Here is an 18,826-nt window from a genome sequence, read left to right as displayed (position 1 = left end):
AATATTCCTTGAATATCTTTAATCAAATCCGCTTGATTATCGTCTGCAATAATTCTTCCATCACTGCACTCGGATGCTATTGTGTGATTAATTTTAATTTCAGATTTTGTAAATTTTTATTATATTAACCTTTCTTCTTTTTTTTTTTTTTTTACAACTGGGTGGGCGTTATGGTTGATGGACGGGTGATGGCTTGTAATCATGGACCATGGATAGATTCCGACAACTTTTGAGCGCTTGTGAACATGGCGAGGTTCACGTTATCCTCAGCCAGTTGGATCAAGGATTCGTACAGGTGGACGATGTGGACGATGACGAGATTACTGCCTTACAAATGGCAGCAGCAAACGGCCAAGAACAAGTGGTTCGGCTTCTGTTGATGCGAGGAGCTGCTTTGGATAAACCCAACATGGCTGGTTGGACGCCTCTAATGCAAGCCTGTCGACACGGTCACACGAATGTGGTAGCCTTATTGTTACAAAACAAGGCTGACTTCAATGCTTTGAATCGACTCGGCGCTTCTGCACTGACCATTGCTGCTCGAGGTGGCCATTTGCAGGTTGTACGGATGCTGTTAGATGCTGGGGCCGAATATAACAGACATGGGAAAGACTGTGAGATCACGCCGTTGATGTCTGCTGCTCAGAATGGACACGATTCCGTTCTGAGACTTCTGCTGGACAGAGGATACGAAGTCAACTACCAGACGCCGTCCAATGGCCTCACAGTTTTAATGGCAGCTGCTCAAAACGGACACATGACCACTGCTCAAGTGCTCATCGAACGGGGCTGTGATCCGAATTTGACCGACATTAACGACCGAACTGCCCTGGAAATGGCGAAAATGCGGGGGAAGCGAGAAGTACACGGCTATTTAGATCGAAAAACCAAAAACAAACCGAAAGTTTGTAAGTTATATTTATATTTTGACAATTTTAATTCAAGAGTCCCGTTTTTTGTTGTTGTAATTTGGCTTACATTGTTTTAATATGGCGCTCAAAATATTTGAAATTGTAGACGGTTTTCGATAAATTCAAATATTTTTTTAAACCTTCAGCAGGACATGTTTTTTTGGTTAAAAAATTTGTTTTTTCCAACTTTAGTTTGTGGTTCAATTCCTCTACATAGCACTTTGCGCAAATGTTGTCTACCATTTTCTTGGGTTAACCAAAGCCTTGTTGAATGGAATTTAGTAGATGAGACAGAAAGTGTGTGTGATATCTTGTCTGTAAGGACCATTCCTTGTACTTGTGTGCTTTAATATCAGTCTCAGGCCACCACCTTGTCCACACAATTGCAAACATTTGGACACAGTCTCTCGTTTAAGGATGTCATTCTCCTTCTCTTTCTCACTTGGCCGTTAAATCTAATTCCCTTATTGTTTTTAATTTCTGTTTTCCCTTTCTTTTGTAGCGCCAGAAGAAGTGAAACCTGACATCATAACTGCTTCGAAACAAGGTATGTCTTCTTTGTTTTGTAGCTTTGACAGCGAGTGTCCCCCCAGCAGTGAGGGGTCCTATACAGACGGACTTTGTTTGTATCAGGATTAATGTAACACGATGCTGCTGTCTGATGTATTTTCTGTTTTCAGTTTTAATGAAGCACTGCACACCTGTAATGGTATGGTTTAATCTTCCATCATTAGAATTACATTGGGCCTTCATGGGATCACATGATCAACCAGACTATCAGACGTTATACATCACTAGTCACAATGCACTTTGCATCATTTTATCTTTCGAGTGATGGCTAGGTGAGCAGAGCAACAACATTGCCTCCGACCGGAAAAAGATTATCCTGTTGCAGGGTGACCCGTTTACAGCTGAGTAGACTGGTGCAATTTGAAATGAAATGTTTTACTCAAGAACACAAATGCACCATCTGGTCTGGGAATCGAACCCATGATCTGGTGATTGCAAGTGCAACACCCTAACCATTGGGCCACACACTGAGTGATGTGACAATGTATTTTATACGATGTGAATTGATAATTTCATGTTTATTTATTTCTTTTTTTAGGCGATCTTGAACGCATTTCTCAGATTCTGAAAGAAGATAAGATACAAGTTGATGCTTGTTCACCTCAAGATGGAGCGACGCCTCTTATGTTTGCTGCCATGATGGGACGGTTGGATATTGTTCGTCAGTTAGTCGAGAATGGTTGTGACCCCAACAAACAAGACACCATCAGTGGTTGGACAGCATTGATGCAAGCCACCTACCATGGGTAACTCACACGTTCTTGTTGTTGTTGTTGTTGTTGTTATGCAGTCCACAGTTTAGCTGTAATTAAGAAGTCCTATAGTGAACAAATGATTATGTGGTAAAGAAGTAAACTTCCCAGCCATGTGGTTCTGACTAAATGACACTGAGATATTTGGTTGGGTGCTGGGGTGTGACCCCTCCCCTGCCCCTAAGTCTATGTTCCAGACACCTCATGTCTCTCTCTCTCTCCAGCTGACAGCCATACTTCTTGCTCCAACATACTGCTCCTTACCAAATACATGGACACAACTTGCCTTGGAATGTCTTTGATCATGGGCCTGCTGGAGCAAGATTGACCTGGGGATAAACAGCATCAAAGTCGTGTTGCCTGCTGACAAAGCTCTCAGAACAGCAAGGGAATTAGGGACCTGGGTTTTATAAGAGGAGCAAAAGAACCTTTACAGGTTGACGGTTGTTGGAAATATTTGCTTCTGGATGGGATCTGATCAATAAGGGAGTCTGCTTGTGGTTATTCATGTTGCTAGAAATAGCTGTGAAATATCTCTCAAATCACAACTTTCTTTGTAAAATGAGTTAGAAACTCACTGATTCATTAGATAAGTTTGTAATCGTAGATATATCCTAATAAGATGAAATGGTCATGGCAGGAATATCTGTGATCATTGGTCTCCTCAATCAAGGCTAACCTGGGGACTAAGGAAATAATGGAGCTGTGGGGAGTTTGACTACAAGATGATGTTGGGATTTCAACCAATTAAACAGCATCTTCATCAAATAAAATGATTTTCTTTCTTTTTTTCAGACAAAAATCTGTTGCCATGTTTCTCATCAATGAGGCCAAAACTGAAGTGACTGTTCAAGCGAAAAATGGATGCACAGCCTTTGACATGGCCTCCCTACTTGGTTGGTAACATTTCTTAAATTCAATTAACAAAACTCTTATCTCAACACTGTAATTTGTCATCTAAAATTGTTTTTTTTCGGGGAGTATAATACCACAAGGCATTTTCTTCTCTGTCCTCAGTAGTAGTAGTAGTAAAGCTTTGTATGCAATAGATGCACTGGAGCAGTACATTCTGTGAGCACAGCAGAAACAGCATGCTCCACTGGATGTGCAATGTGAGGATGTGCATGGATGACATAGAATAAATATGTTGAGAGAAAAACTGGGCATAAGAGGCATCAGATGTGCAAGAAAGAAGACTGCACTGGTAGGGCTACATACCAGTGTTTGGATGAGGAATTGGTGACTGCTAAATGTGGATGAAGAAGATCCAATGTGGCTACAAATTAACTCCAATACTTAACCCTTTGCTAGAATATGTTGTGCTATTTAGTAACATTCTGTTATATTCTGAGTTCAAATCCTGCTGGGGATGACTTCCTTTCCTTTTCAGGATGGAAGTAGAATAAATAGTGGGGAGTGGGGTCCAAATTGATGGCTTTAACTAAACCATCCCTCCCATTAAAAAAAACAAAAAAAAAAAACAGTTGTGGCCTGGTGTCTATGTTATAAATTGTTGTTGCAGATGATGTTGACACAGAATTATTACGTTTACTTGCTGAGAAGACAATGAAAATAACAAACCAGCGCCAGGGCAAAAAATGGGTCAAACAGAATGGCACAGTTCAAGATTTCAGGTCAGACATCAAAGCATTTCTTTTGTTTCTTAGACTTTGTATTTCTTCCCCTAATACTGTTGGAGGGGGGTGGGGTAGCTCTGCAAATCCACACTTTATCTTTATGAATTAGCAGCTCTTCTTAACCACAAAATGTAATAGAGGTATTTACTCATGTTTCTTTTTCACTAAATTAATTGTGACAAGTGGTGGCATGATGTGTCTTGCTTAAAGAGTATTTTTCTTTCACCTCAGCCAGCAAACTTGTGGTCAAAGTTGTCCTTGAGGCAGAACTATAGAATCCCTACACAAAATCTTTGACTTTTAACTCCTCAGTTTTTAATAAAACTGATTCCAATTGCAAAATGAAGATTATAAGAAATTCTTCTGAATCTGATTTCATTATTTTCACTGAAGAAAACAGGAAACTTTGCATCAGTGATTCTATGCAGTGGATTACATTTTACATTTAATCAGAATTGGTATATGATTCTTACCGAGTTCAGTAACCAGATAATTACTTTCAACTACACAACTTTGTCCAGATGTGACCATCAAGTCATATTTTATATCAGTGACTATATTGTCCAATGTGTTCGTTTTCTTTTAAGATGGTAAAGTGTGACTTGAGGGAAAATTGACTGCTATTTCTAACAGGTAAAGCCATCATGTTATTGGTTCAAATACAAAGAAGTTATTTCTAAAAGTTAAACCCCTTCCAACAGCAAAAAACATCTGTTTGTATTCCATGTCCTTACAAATGGTTTCCACAATCAGGACAACCTTGACCTTTTGGTAACATTCACTACAACACCACCACCACCACCTTACACATTTATACATCTTCATTGTGTCTTTTGCTCTCTTTTTCTCTCCTTTCTTTCCTTCTTCACTGTCTTTGTGCAATATTGCTTAAACATTTCTATATATTTCCTCGTTTCAGCGAAGAACACTCACAGAATGGATTGAGAGTAAGTTTCATCTCATCATTTTGCTCCATTCAACCCAATTCTTCATAATTCATTGGTTGCCAGCTTTGTCTTCTTTTTTTTCTATTTATTGTCTCTTGATCTTTTGCTTTCTGCTGGGTTCTTCAACCATTCCACTGACCAACAACACTATATCCATCCATGGCTGTTATAGCAAGATGTTTGTTTCTGTCCCACTGTGTGTCACCTTAGGCAGGTGTCATCTACTAAAGCCCCAGGCCGATCAAAGCCTCGCCAGTGGAACTGGTAATCAGAAACCGAGAGAAACCCATTGTATGTATATATATACACACACACACACACACATAAGTGTGTGTGTTACTGTTGGCTTGCCTTGACATCTCATGGTCGCTGTAAACGAGTGTCACTGTCAAGAAAGCAGTGTCCTTCATTTCTATGGAAACATGTCCTGTCAAGGCGGGAATATTACCTTAGAAATGGGTGAGGGTTTGTAAGAGGAAGGACACCTGGTCATATTAAATCCACCCAAACTAACTTCATACAACCCATGCCAGCATGGAAAAGTGGATGGTCAAAATGCTGAAAAAGGTCCCCAAAATGATGTTTTTGTTCTGCATATTCATAATTTAAGCATTTAGTATTAAATTTCTGTGAGGAACAGAATTTGGCATTTATGTATTTTTTAAAAATTTTCTTTTTTGGCAACAGTTTAGTCTCAACATGTTGCCTGTCTCTAGAATTATTATTCCAAAACCTTATTTTGTTTTTTCCCTCCAATACTCAGGCCTGGTGGAGTCGTATGTCAAACCGTTTCCGCAATCTGAAACTTGGTCGCACCTACAGCACCTCTCATTACTTTGCAACGGGACCGTTCCAGCCTGATACTGATGTAAGTCATCTCAATTTACCTAAAATCTCTTATTTTCTGCCTCTTTTTCGCCCCCCCACTCCCTTATTAACTCTGTCCTTTGAGTCATCACTCAATCCCACAGACCCTTTTAATCAAAAACATTCCATCTGCAACCATTCTGCCTTTCTCCCTCAAACACACTCTTGCATACCTAATCACATTATCCAATTTGTCTCTGTTTTCTGAGACAAGCAGATGTGATCTGAGGGAAAGTTGACTGCTATTTCTAGCAGATTCAATAACCACAACGAGGTTCACCCTGGCTGAATTGTTAAACCTGATGGTAGAGATTCTCTTTCAAATCTCCATCTTATCATTTCACTGGGTTCAATCCCACTGAATGGCACATTGGGCAAGTGTCTTCCAGTGTAGCCTTAGGTCAACTCTAGCCTTCATCGTCGTCATCAGCCTCATGAGTAAAACTGAGTTGGTGGAAACTGTGTGGAAGCCCATGGAATGGACTGTATTTGTTCTTTGGTAGTACACATAATCTGTCATCCTGTTTAACTCCATTACTTGGTTTGTGGGTCCTTTTTGTGTTGGCCCCTTTATTCTAAACATTCAAGATTATTGTCCAAGTCTATGGATAATCAAACCCCATCAGTCTTCACTCAGTCGGGCAAGGAAGGTGGGAGAGAGTTAGGGAGACAGCTGGAGTGTGAGTGTGAGCAGGCTCTCTCTCTCTCCCTCCAGCTGTCTTTCTAACTCCCTCCTTCCTTGTCCGACTGAGGTGGGCAAATAAGAGGACCACCTCGGTTCCTCTCATATTCTAATCTCTCCGTTTCACTCCTTCCCTCGGCTGTCTCTTCAGATCACAGGCACTGGTGCCACTTATAAAAGCACCCCTGTTGATGCCACGTATAAAGCACCTGTGCTGGCGTCACATAACAAAGCACCCAGTACACTCTGTGAAGTGGTTGGCATGAGGAAGGGCATCCAGCCATAGAAACCTTGCCAAATTCAGACAAATGGAGCCTGGTGCAGCTCTCCAGCCTTGCCAGTCCTCAGTCAAACTGTCCAACCCATACCAGCATAGAAAGCAGATGTTAAATGATGATGCTATATGTCAGGGTCTCCAATTTAAGGTAAACTCAAAGACTGTTACAGCTCGTAACATTAAAGACCACCATGTTCTCTGAAGTTGTTGTTTAGCCACAGGCCAATCCTGTTTAAAGAAACCTATGATCAAAGACAATCCATCTCTGCCCCTTTTTTTTTTGTTTCAAGTATAGTGTATCTAGGACTGCATTATCCAATGTCTTCCCTGTCTCCATTATGTTGCAGGAGATTTAGCTGCTGTTTCTAAAAGTCAAATGACCAGATTTAGTCTCCACCCTCTTTAGTTGGTTTTTGTCACTAGTTCACTCTAGCGTCAGTGTTGTTTATTGTGTATTTCAGGTTGCCATGGGAGACCAGCATGTCTCACCCGCATCTGCTTTGCCAACTCAACAAATGGTTGACTTCAACAGTTACGAGATGATTCTTCAGGAAACTAAACGAAGTGCAACAATGTGTACTCAGGTGAGATCATCACACTAATTAATCAAAACACTTAACATGTGTGTTAATTAAATTTGAAAATTATTTGTAAAGCAAACAACTTTTTTCTTCTTAAACTGGTATTTGGAATGTAACATGTGAAAGTATTCAGCTTAGTGTTTAGGGTGTTGAGCTGTCAGTCATTAGGATGTGGGTTCAATTCTTGACCCAGACAACATATTGTCTCTTTGAGTCAAATAATGGATGAAGATTGTTGTTGTGTTTCTGCAGGATATGAGCACTCCACATTCCAACTCTTGTGACACCCTGAAACCAGTTATTCCGCCATTCCTGCCACAACCAACGTTTGGTCTGGACAGTACTGACCACACATCACGTAAACTCTGTACTGGACGCAGGACAGCACCAGTCTCTCCGGTCCTCATGAATTCAACAACGGTAAGTGTCTTGTGTACCTTTATTGTTTTTTTTTTTTTTGCAGGTTTACAAAAGAGGCAGGAAAAAAAAAACACACGAACCCTTTAAATAATCATCTGGCTTGCTAAAAAAGGGCAAGATTCCCTCAAATCCCGTTTTACTCTCTTTAAAAAAAAGTATATGAGAGACAGGAGTTTTATTTTTAAATTAAATGTAATGACTTTCTTACCCAGCAACCTGCTCCTACAAGCTGATTCAAAGTCTACAAAGTCTAATTATTAAAAAAGAGATGGAAACAACTAATGCATTTATTTGATATTTTCAACAGTTATGTTGTATTACCTGAAGTTTTGAATTGTGTTTTTTTTCTGTGTTGTAGAGATCTAGTCGATCAGTAGCCTGTCCTTCAAAACTGCTACACAATCGATCTACAGGAAATCTAAATATGCATCACCAAGTGAACCCATCAACACCCATGATGGCCCCAGCTTCCCGCTATTTTCCTTCAAGTCCTTCTCTTGGAATCACCGGTTCAACGACTGCTACAATCATTCCTGGTTACAAAAAGCATTTGCCATACCAGTTTACAAACAACCCCAGTGCATCATCTGCTCCTGGGCCAACGTCTGCTGCAGTCTATTCAAGAGTGGCAATGTCTAATCGTGCAGCAGCTGGAGGAGAATTCAGTTCTCTTGGGTTGTGTGCAGAACAGGGTCCTGTTGGCAACCCTGCATCAGCTTCTTCTGCTGTTGCTGTTCCTAGCTCAGGTGAGTGCTACATCTGACAAATATTCATTTCATTTTCCTTCTAGTTTTCCAAACCCTTTTCCTTAGTTACAATGAGAGATGGTTCTGCTCTGATTTTCAAGTTCTGTGTTTTACAACCAGGGATGCTCAAGAGAAACAACAGAGGCACCGCCTGGCTGTGTGATTAAGGCTCTTTGTTTCCCAACCTCCTGGTTTGAGATTCAGTCCAACTACTGTAGTCACAGACCAAACAAAGTCTCGAGTGGATTTGGTAGATGGAAACTGAAAGAAGCCTGCTGTATGTGTGTGTGTGTGTATATGTATGTATGTACATACTGGTGCATGTCCCCTTGTCTTCACATCACATGATAGTTGTAAATGAGTGTCAGTCATACAAGCAGGGTCCTTTCCTGATGACAACAGGAACATTTGGCTGTCAAAAATCTGCCTCGAAAATTCCGTCTGACCCATGCAAGCATGGAAAAGTGGATTATGAAATAATGATGAAGAAACTTGGTCTGCAATGACAAATCATCTGTTCTCCAGGCTGGCTTAGCAGGAACTAATTTGACAGCACACTGGACAACAGGTCAAAGGGTCAGTGGAGCAGATCCACATTTTGTGGTGTTTGTGGTCAATAATTGATTTCACTTCGTTAAGAGTTGTTAAGGATGACAATGATTATGATACATTTATGTTTTTGGGTGGGGTTTGTTTTCTAGACTACCCCCCAACTGATGTAAACCTTACCTGGACAAAATGTGGACCCAATCCTGCAACTTATTCTCCAGCTCATCGTTTGTACAGGTAAATTTATTTTTTAAAACATCTCAAATTACATTCCCCTGTTGCTCTAAGTTGATGCTATGTCAACAGCATGAAATTTGTGGTTTCAAGCCAAACTAGAACACGCTGCTTCCACCACCACTAATAATAATAATCCTTTCTACTATAGGCACAAGGCCTGAAATCTTGCGGGAGGGGACTAGTCAATTATATTGACTCCAGTGTTTCACTGGTACTTTATTTATCGACCCTGAAAGGATGAAAGGCAAGGTCAACCTCAGTGGAATTTGAACTCAGAACATAGATGAAATGTGGCTAAGCATTTTGTCCTGCATGCTAATAATTCTGTCAGAATATCATCATCATCATCTATGCTGACATGGGTTGGTTCTTTATTAATATTACTTGTAATTTGTAGAATTATTGGCATTAGAATAATTTATATATACATACAGACATTGGAACTTGATGCTGTCCTCCAACTCATTTGCTCCTGTTGAACCATCCAACCCATGCCAGCATGGAAAAACAGGCATTAAATGATGAGAAAAGAAAATTTAATGTTCCCCTGTAACCTACCGTTCACTCTTATTAACACCAAGAACCTTTTCCTTTCTGCATAATTTAGACATAGTCTTACTATTATTCCCATCTTTTGCTTCCAACAGTGGTAAACTTTCAATGGGTTTATCGGCGTTTCGCAATGCATCTAATACTACCTCACCAGACAGTTCTACAAGTGGCAGTTCCTCAATGACTCCACAACGATCATCTCATGGCCACAGTACATCTACCTTAACACCTTCAGCTTCTCCAACACCTGGTAAGGTAAGTTAAACTTTGAAGTAATTAGATTTCATACGGCACCTTAATGAACTCATCTTCTCAACAGGATTTTAAATGTAATTAACGTCCCCTCATCATCGTAGGTTGTTTTTGAAGGAAGAAAAGTATTTTAGATGTGACACGATTCATAACAATGTTGTTAATGGGCAGGCCCATGGCGCTATGAAAGAATTCCTTATTTCATTTATTGTATCTAAAGGGGATAATTTTAGGGTCCAGGCAGCTGATACACGAGTTCCCTGACTACGAAAGAACTGGTTTATTTTGTGTTTTATTTTCTCTTCTATTTGTAGACTGAAGAGGAAATTTACTGTGAAGACAAGAAGCACATAGGATCAGAAGGTGAGGAATTTTTGTCTTGGATTCTTTGAAAAATCTGTTTAATATGGTTTGACTGCAGACATTGGAATTAAAACCAAATTGTTGTTTGAGGGTTTGAGAGAAGAGGAAGAAGCAGAGATGATGGTTTGGCATCATGGAGTGATCTAGAGAGTCAGGAATAGAGGGGAGGGAGGGGTCGAGATTGTTGTTTAAGCTCAAGACGACTTTCATCGAGCAAGTCTGTAATCAAGAGCAATCCAAATGTGACCATCTCATCTTTTTATATACCAAGGACTACACTGTCCAATGCATTTTCCCTATTCTATCAAAGTTGGATGTAATTTAACCCTTTAGCATTTAACCAGCCATATCTGACCCCAAAATATTCTCCCTGTTTTATGTTTAAACTGGTCAGATCTGGCCTCTCACCAAAATCTCAAAGCTACAACACAATGAGAATAAAAAAAAGCATTTGGCTGAATAATAATGTGAATGCTAAAGGATTAAGGATGATTTATTTCTGGCAACTCCAACTGTGTCAGAGAGAGAGAGACAAACCCAGCAAACTGTAACTAAGATACTGACTCAGCATCAGATAATGAAACAGCAGACTAAATATTCAAGAAGCAGAACAGAATGATAGCTTGCAGCAGTTTTTTTTGTTTGTTTGTTTGTTGTTTTTGCAAGAATCCTGTCATGGTTTGATAAAAGGCAGGAATATCCAAACAGAATGGCTAAGAGATGCACAATTAGCTTTGTCTGTTTACTTTTTACTGATTACAAAACAGAATTAGGTTGCACACGAAGAACATAAATCAACTTGGCAGAAAATCAACAGAAGAAGGCTATACATGTGTGTGTGTGTGTGTTTATATTTATATATATATATATATTTATGTTTATATACATATATATACATGCACATATGAAAATATGAGATGTAATCCACTGCAAACATTTAGGACAAGCGTTGGAATTTAGGTAAGATAGAAATGTGCCAAGAACACAGCAAGACAATGGATGGATGTTATAATTGGCTGCTAAAAAGGATGGTTTGGTGAGTTGCTGCAGGTGATAAGGTATTTCTTTTCATTAGTGTATTTAATTAAAGCTCATCATCATCATCGTTTTTCATGCTAGCATGGGTCAGACGGAATTCATTGAGGCAGATCTCTTACAGCCAAATTCCTCTTCTTGTTGCCAGTCTTCACTTGTCTCAAGCAAGGTAATATTTACCCAAGAATGGACATGTTTCCATGGAAGACTGGAGACAAATGACACTCCTTTACAACTAGCATGCAATGTCAAGACAAGGAGGCACAAATATACAAACACAAGGAGCTTTTTGTTATATTTCAGCTGCTTTTAAATAAAGTATATATATATATATATATATATATATATATATATCAAACTTTATGAATTTTAAGCATTCTAAAATTTTCGTTTCCTTGCTGCTTCAGATGAATTATCTGGAATACTCAAGAAATTATCTCTAGAAAGATACCATCCGATATTTGAAGAACAAGAGGTAATAAGCATTTTCTTATGTTATGTTGGGTTTTCACACTTTACAGTTCATAAGACAATTTCTACACTGCAATGTAAATGGTTTCCTGATTTTTAAAACATCGAATCACATTTTATGCAAAAGAACACCCTCATTTGCAGCAGATCAATCATCGATTCACTGTATTTTGATGGCAAGAGTGACAAGGGATTGTCTGTGCAACATGGGGGAACAAATATACAAAGCTTCTTTTTTTCTTTTTGTTAAAGTCCTAGTTTACCGATTCCTTCAATGATTGGCAATCACTGCAAGAACACACAGTAACAAAAGAAGAGTTTAGCAATCAAGTCCTGCACTGATGTTTTTCTTTGCCCTTAATCAAAGTCTGTTTTTGATTTTCTCCCACTAATTAGGTTGACATGGAAGCATTTCTGACTCTCACTGACCGAGACCTGAAAGAACTTGGAATCTCACACAATGAATCTCGAAGACAGATTCTAGCAGCAATCACAGAACTAGAGACAGGAAAGGTAATTTTATTTCGATGTTTTCATCATTGTTACTATTATTTTTATATTTCCTGAAATATAAAAAACTTCTAATTAACAATGTCCGTAAACTCTGAACATCTCCCACCTCTTAATGCCTTCACCCCTCCCCCGACAATTTTGAAAATAAAACTTAGTGTCCATTTACATGAAAAAGTAATGAAGTTAGTGTCGACAATATTTAATGATGGGGCATTAAAAAACTAATTAGAAATAATTATGTGGGGAGGAAAAGACAATATGAGTTAATGACTAACCTTGTTCTCTGAATTATTTTAGCAAGCATGGGAGACAACTCTGAACATAGTTCCATCTTGATATATGTATATGACCTCATCAACAGAGCATGCACTTTGTAGTATTTGTTGAAGTCTTGATGAGTGAATCATTAAATGTACATCAATTAATAGACACAAATTTAATTAATATGTACATTAATTGATGTAGAAAACTAGAATTATTTAGAGACTGAATGAATAATCTGAGACATTCCTTCTTTTAACCCTTTAGCATTCAAAACGAGCACAGTGTGGCTCAAATATTCCTTGTTTTATGTTCAAGCAGGTCGGATCTGGCCTCTCATACCTATCCTATAATGTCATTCTCAAAATATAGAATCGTATCATCAAAACCGGAAATCTACAAGATAAGATCCAATTAATTCTTCAAACATTTGACTAAGTAATCTGAATGCTAATGGCGTAATTAACTCACCTTAATTCTAATAACAATTACCTTAAGGGTGTGGAGTTAAAAAGCATCATTTTATATAATTGCAGGGTCGTGAAAGACAACAATTCCGGGAGACTTTGACATTGTTTCAGAAAGCTCAAAGTTTAACTGAAGGTAAGCAATTCCTCTATATTCTCACCTATTCTCAATGGCTTGATTTGCTTTATTGTCATTTCATTATTTAACCTCCAGCCCCAACTCACCACATCATTGATCCAAAATGTTCCAGTCATGACCAACCCTGCCTATTTTTTTTGTGTTTTCTCTAAACATAAAGAGGCAGTGACGGGGACCTTTGGTGATATTCTGTGCTTGAGAAGACCCGACAAGCCGAGTGAAATCGTGGTCGTGGCTGATGTCAGTGTTGTGTAACTGGCACCCACTACACTCTTGCAGTGGTTGGCATTAGAAAGGCCATCTGCTAGCCATAGAAAGCATGCCAAATCAGATTGGAACCTGGTGCAGCCTCCCAGCTTTCAGTCAAACCGTCCAACCCATGCCAGCATGGAAAGCAGATGTTAAATGATGGTGATACATTGAGAATTACATTATTCAAAAAGTTGTTGTCGGTCGCTTAGCCACAAATCAGTTCCGATTAAAAAGACCACTAGCAGTTTCCTGTCTTATTACGCATCAACATCTATGCTGTGCTTTTTTCTAAAGATGGTATTCTGTGATTTGAGTAAGAACTGGCTATTACTTCTAGCAACTCCAGCTCTGTGTGTTTACAATCCACATCTTCATATGAAAAGTATTGAGCCTCAAATGATGAGGTTTGACTAATAACTCTGCATTTTACAAGACATGGAATAAAACAAATAGTAACAGGGAAAAGTAGCACAAACACACAATGGGAGTTGCTTATTATAATCACATGATTGCAAAGTTCGTGTGTTCCAAACTGGGTCTTTTTTTTGTTTTGTTAAATGTTATCAGTCAGTTATTGCTGCTGTTTGAAGGCTTCAGCCCCGAGTGATCAGAATAACTTTCACTGTCTATAAATGTCATCTAGAAATCTAAAGACTTTTTTTTTTTCCTCTCTTTTAGACTTGAATTAAACAGTATTGTGAAGAAAACTGCCCCATTATCAAGAATCTCAGGTGTTTCATTTGCAAAGTACACGTTAATGCTTTTCTCATCACATTTGTAGTACGATACACCACCCAGGGGTTTGAATTAATTTGGAAAAGAAATCACAAATTCAAGGCGTAACTATTTTCATTACTAACATAATTCAAAACGATCAAGATTTGGAATTAATTAAGAAAGAGTATCTCTAATCTTAGCTATCGGTTCGTTATGTTAGAGTTGACCAACTGAAATATTCCTATGATGAGAATTGGATATCAGTTGGGACACTTTACTAGTTTGGCTGCAATTAAAAGGGCTAAATGGGTGTTTCAAATTAACACTTAAAGGGGTCACATTTATGGAAGGCTGATATGAACACTTTACAAGATATGGCAGTTTTATATCCTAAAGAAACGGTCTTGGATCAAAAGACACACAACAAATCAAAACTAGAAAAAAAACTTTTACACTTCATTTACATGTTTTTTTTCTAACAAGTCCTAGTCAATTTGCATTCTCTTATTTTTTAATATTCTTTATCTTTCTGTGATTCAAACAATACAAAAGAACTTTGTGCCAAAGATGAACTATTCTGGTAAACTCATCAGGATTTGCTATATTAAATAGCATTCAACTCTGATCAATTTTCTAAATAAACTTGTAAATTTATCCAAAACTTTGATTTTTTAAATTAATTTCTGTATTTCAGGTAATTCAAAAGTAATGTTTTTTTTTTTTATTCAAAATTTATATCAAAAACATTTCTGAATAAAAACACTTTAATTGTCCTCAATTTCTTTCAAGTTTTAGTTTCTAATGATTTAAAAAACATTACTTTTGAACTACCAGTGAAGAACTGAAAAAACTTTTTTCTTTATATTAAGTTTCCTTCATTTTGTCTCAGAATCTACGTTTCCTACACTCTTCAATGCCACCAATATACAAAACATGATACAAACCAAAGAAATAGTTTTGCATTTCAGAATCTCTGGTGATTACACAATGCATAAGACAGCAAGGCCTCTGCTTCATGCTAAGAAAAAGAATAATCAGTTTCCATCTAGAAAGTTCTCAGATGGAACCAACTTTGGATTTGCTAAACAACATCCAAGGCCACTTCCAATTGAATTAATAAAACTAGTTTACGAGAGAGAACTCTAGAGATTAGCTCAGCCTGGAAGAATGTGTAATCCCTGCCAGCATGGAAAGCAGATGTTAAACAACGATGATAATTTTCAATCGTGATTAACCTGTTGAAATTAATTTGGAAAATGAAGAATTTAGCAAAAAAATGACTCTTGTTAATCTGAGGCTTGGAACATAAATTGAAATGCAAGGTTTTTATTTAGGTCCCCCTTTAAAACAGGAAGTTTGTATCAGAAAAGCAAAGGCAGTTTCAGGCAGCTCTGGTAACAGAACAGTTAAAGGGACCAAAATTTATGCCCTTGGTGATGAAATCATGCCTCTCACCCAGACTCAAAATCCATTAGAAAATGCTAAGGGCCTTAGCGTCTCCTGTAAATACAAATGGAGAATGTTCTGTGAACTTGTAAAAATATAATTCCACAAGGAAACATCGTGTGAAGTTTAACATTTCTAGATTTTAATGATGCCAAGGATCTGAGAATTACGATTAAATTAGTGGAAGCTGTGTAATTCTTCCATGATGATTAAAAAGGCTTTCAAAAGCCACATACAGGAGAGAAACCATAAGACTGTGATGTCACTAAGGTTGTTAGAGCTGCGAGTGGTCGCTTTGGTCATTCCATTTAACCACTGGCCTTTAAGTATAGAAGCATCATTGTTCAATATGAAAGCTTAGGTTGCTGTGTTAATAAAATACCAAATCTTTTCTTGATGGTGACTCTGTGTCTTGAATAAACATCATCAGGTGAAAATCTGGCTGGGTGAGCAGAAAATGTTGGGTTTCCTTGAGGGTCCATCTTCTGTAAGAACAAGACAAATTATTTAACAAGTAACAAACAAAAATAACACAAAAAAAGCTACATTTGAAGAACATAAAAATACAATTTCAAATGACAACTACATCAAATGAGACCATTTGATACTGGGGCTCTTCATGCCAGTGGACCCCGAACGGGCCAAGAATGGGACAGTTTCTGTGGTACACACGTGCAGACAGACACAGATACACACATGCACAGGTACACAAGTGCACACAGACACAGGTACACAAGCTTCTCTTTAGAGAAATGGGTGGTTAAGGAAAAGGCAGAACGGATTGAGACTCGTTTGGCCTCTCACAAAAATTACAAGAATAATCCATTCTATTTGCCACTAAACGAATAAATTATTATTCTTCTTAATCGGCAGAAAAATGGTTAGCATGAAAGAGAAAATGCTTAGCGGCAGTTCATCCATCTCTATGTTCAGAGTTCAAATTCCACCAAGGTCGACTTTGCTTTTCATCCTTTTGGGGTTGATGAAATAAGCACCAGCTGAGCAATAGGGTCAATGTAATTGGCCAGCCCCTCCACTAAAAACATTTCAGGTCTTGTGCTCGTAGTAGGCTTTGGGCCATGGAAATCGTGCTGAAGCTGACATTGGAGCTTAGCAGCACATCTGTGGTTTGCCTTATTCCTGCCAAACTGTCCAACCCATGCCAGCAAGGAAAACGGACATTAAATTACGACGATGACATGTATGTGTTTGTAATTAAGGATAAAAAAAAATGAGAGATACAGATGGCTATATAGAGAAACAGACAAAATGATGACGATCATCATCATTGCTTAACGTCCGTTTTCCATGCTGGCATGGGTCGGACGGTTTGACCGGGGTCTGGGATGCCAAGAGGCTGCACCAGGCTCCAGTCTGATCTGGAAGTGTTTCTACAGCTGGATGCCCTTCCTAATGCCAATCACTGAGTTTAGTGGGTGCTTTTTACATGCCACTGGCACAGGGGTCAGAGGAGGCTGGCAATGGCAATGATCAATTGGTGCTTTTTATGTGCCACCAGCATGGAAGTCAGCCAATAGTTATGCAATTTGTAAAAATCAAATATTTTTTGTCAATATTTTCAATTGTAAATCAAGCATTTCTGTTAATTTGAAATCTAATAAACTTTGTATATCTAGAGGGTTTCTTTTTTTCTCCTAGTTTTTAATATTGTACTTCCCATGATTTAAGAGAAATATTGGACAGAAGTGGCACCAGCTGTGGTGCGCAAGAGAGAAGACTGCACTGGCATGATCATGAGACGCGGATGAAGACAGCGGCAGAAGAAAGTGTGGATCTTCAAATATGGAGGGAACCTGTAGAAGAGCAAGACATGGCATGAAGTGATGAAAAATGATCTAAAGGTGAACCTCATCAAGGAGAGGACAAGGTTATTGGTAATTCCATGTGCTTGAGAAGATGTGAAATCAAGGCTCTAAAGGCATTGTCCCTCCCTCCACCCAGGTTCCCCATTTACTTGCAAACCTATCTGCACCCGTGTCCCTGTCAAATCTCTTTCTCACAACAAACCCTCCTGAACTCTGCTCTCTCTCAACTTCTGCCTACTCATTATACTCTCTCTCTCTCTCCAACCGAGGTAGTCATGTATCTCTTCCTCTACTGCAAGACACCTATTTCTGTACCTCCGTTCATATTCTAACCTCTCATCGCCTGGCACAAAGCCACCTCCCTCCAAAACCTGTTCCCTTCTCAGTTAAGGAGTCTTGTCTAGCCACACACAGGCCCCGTCGTTGGTCTGTCTCAGTAATAAGTTTGTTGTCATTTAGCCTCAAATCAACCCTGATACAGTAAACCTATGTTGCTATAAAAACATCTTTGGTTATTAAAGAAGGGTTTTGTTAAGGGAGTGGACCCGGAAGTTGTTCGCAAACAGCAGCAGTAATTTTCTTTAACTGAATACACATCATTGATCGGTTAAAATTACACAAATACGACAACACGAAATAACTTCTAAAATACAAAATGTGTTTATAAATTGCATCTTTTCGACATTTCTGATAATTTATATACACCATAACATCTTATAAATTAAAAAAAACATTTAATAAAATACTTTTAAGTCACCAAAATGTTTTGTTTCTTTTATTCACGTTTTTAAAACAAGAAACATTGCCGACTCTTATGCGTTATTAAATCTAGAAGTAACCAAGATGTTTTGTATTTTTCTCTCTCGTCGTAATAACAGGTCTTTTTAAAATTCAAGTATTTCTTTTTTGTCTCTGAAGTAACGAAAAAATAGTAAACAATATTTTGTGGTTCTATCTTTCATGTAAACTATGATGGCTTTTCATAAAATTAGGTCGCTATTCTCCTCAGTTACCTATTAGGTACCTACTTCAAACAAGGTGTTTTATTCGTTTCGGTAATTCCTGAAACCAAATTGTACGGTTGGTTTTGTTTCTAATTAGACTACTTTGTTATACGATTACCATTTTACTTATTTCAATTAAAAAAGTGTTAGATATTAATTGTAATGTCTGTTCATTAACAAGTTGGCTTCACTGCGTGTTGCTAAGACTAGATTGTATTAATAACACGGAATTTAGCTTTGGCATATTTCACAAATTTGTTCAGATATTCCAAACCGAATGTCCCACACGGGAAAGCATCAATCCCTCATAAACTTTACAAGATCAGAAAAATAGAAAATTAATTTAATCAAC

The 18,826-nt window shown here is 38.2% G+C and overlaps 1 protein-coding gene across 1 annotated transcript; it reads left to right on the top strand.

Moving 5' to 3' along the window:
* Positions 1-6: 6 nt before the first annotated feature.
* Positions 7-14,859, top strand: LOC106877556 (ankyrin repeat and SAM domain-containing protein 6). Its single transcript, XM_014926490.1, has 17 exons — positions 7-908; positions 1,414-1,458; positions 2,020-2,227; positions 3,029-3,129; positions 3,756-3,867; positions 4,790-4,817; positions 5,581-5,685; positions 7,105-7,227; positions 7,477-7,644; positions 8,003-8,390; positions 9,092-9,176; positions 9,824-9,983; positions 10,295-10,343; positions 11,786-11,853; positions 12,246-12,362; positions 13,160-13,226; positions 14,160-14,859. The coding sequence occupies exons 1-17, from the start codon at positions 209-211 to the stop codon at positions 14,168-14,170; spliced, it is 2,535 nt and encodes an 844-aa protein (XP_014781976.1). The 5' UTR covers positions 7-208; the 3' UTR covers positions 14,171-14,859.
* Positions 14,860-18,826: the final 3,967 nt, after the last annotated feature.

The sequence above is a fragment of the Octopus bimaculoides genome, chromosome 20 (genome assembly GCF_001194135.2).
Source record: "Octopus bimaculoides isolate UCB-OBI-ISO-001 chromosome 20, ASM119413v2, whole genome shotgun sequence".
NCBI classification, from domain to species: Eukaryota; Metazoa; Mollusca; class Cephalopoda; order Octopoda; family Octopodidae; genus Octopus; species Octopus bimaculoides.
Note: the sequence above shows the minus strand (reverse complement) of the source record. Positions and strands in the feature narration are given on the sequence as shown.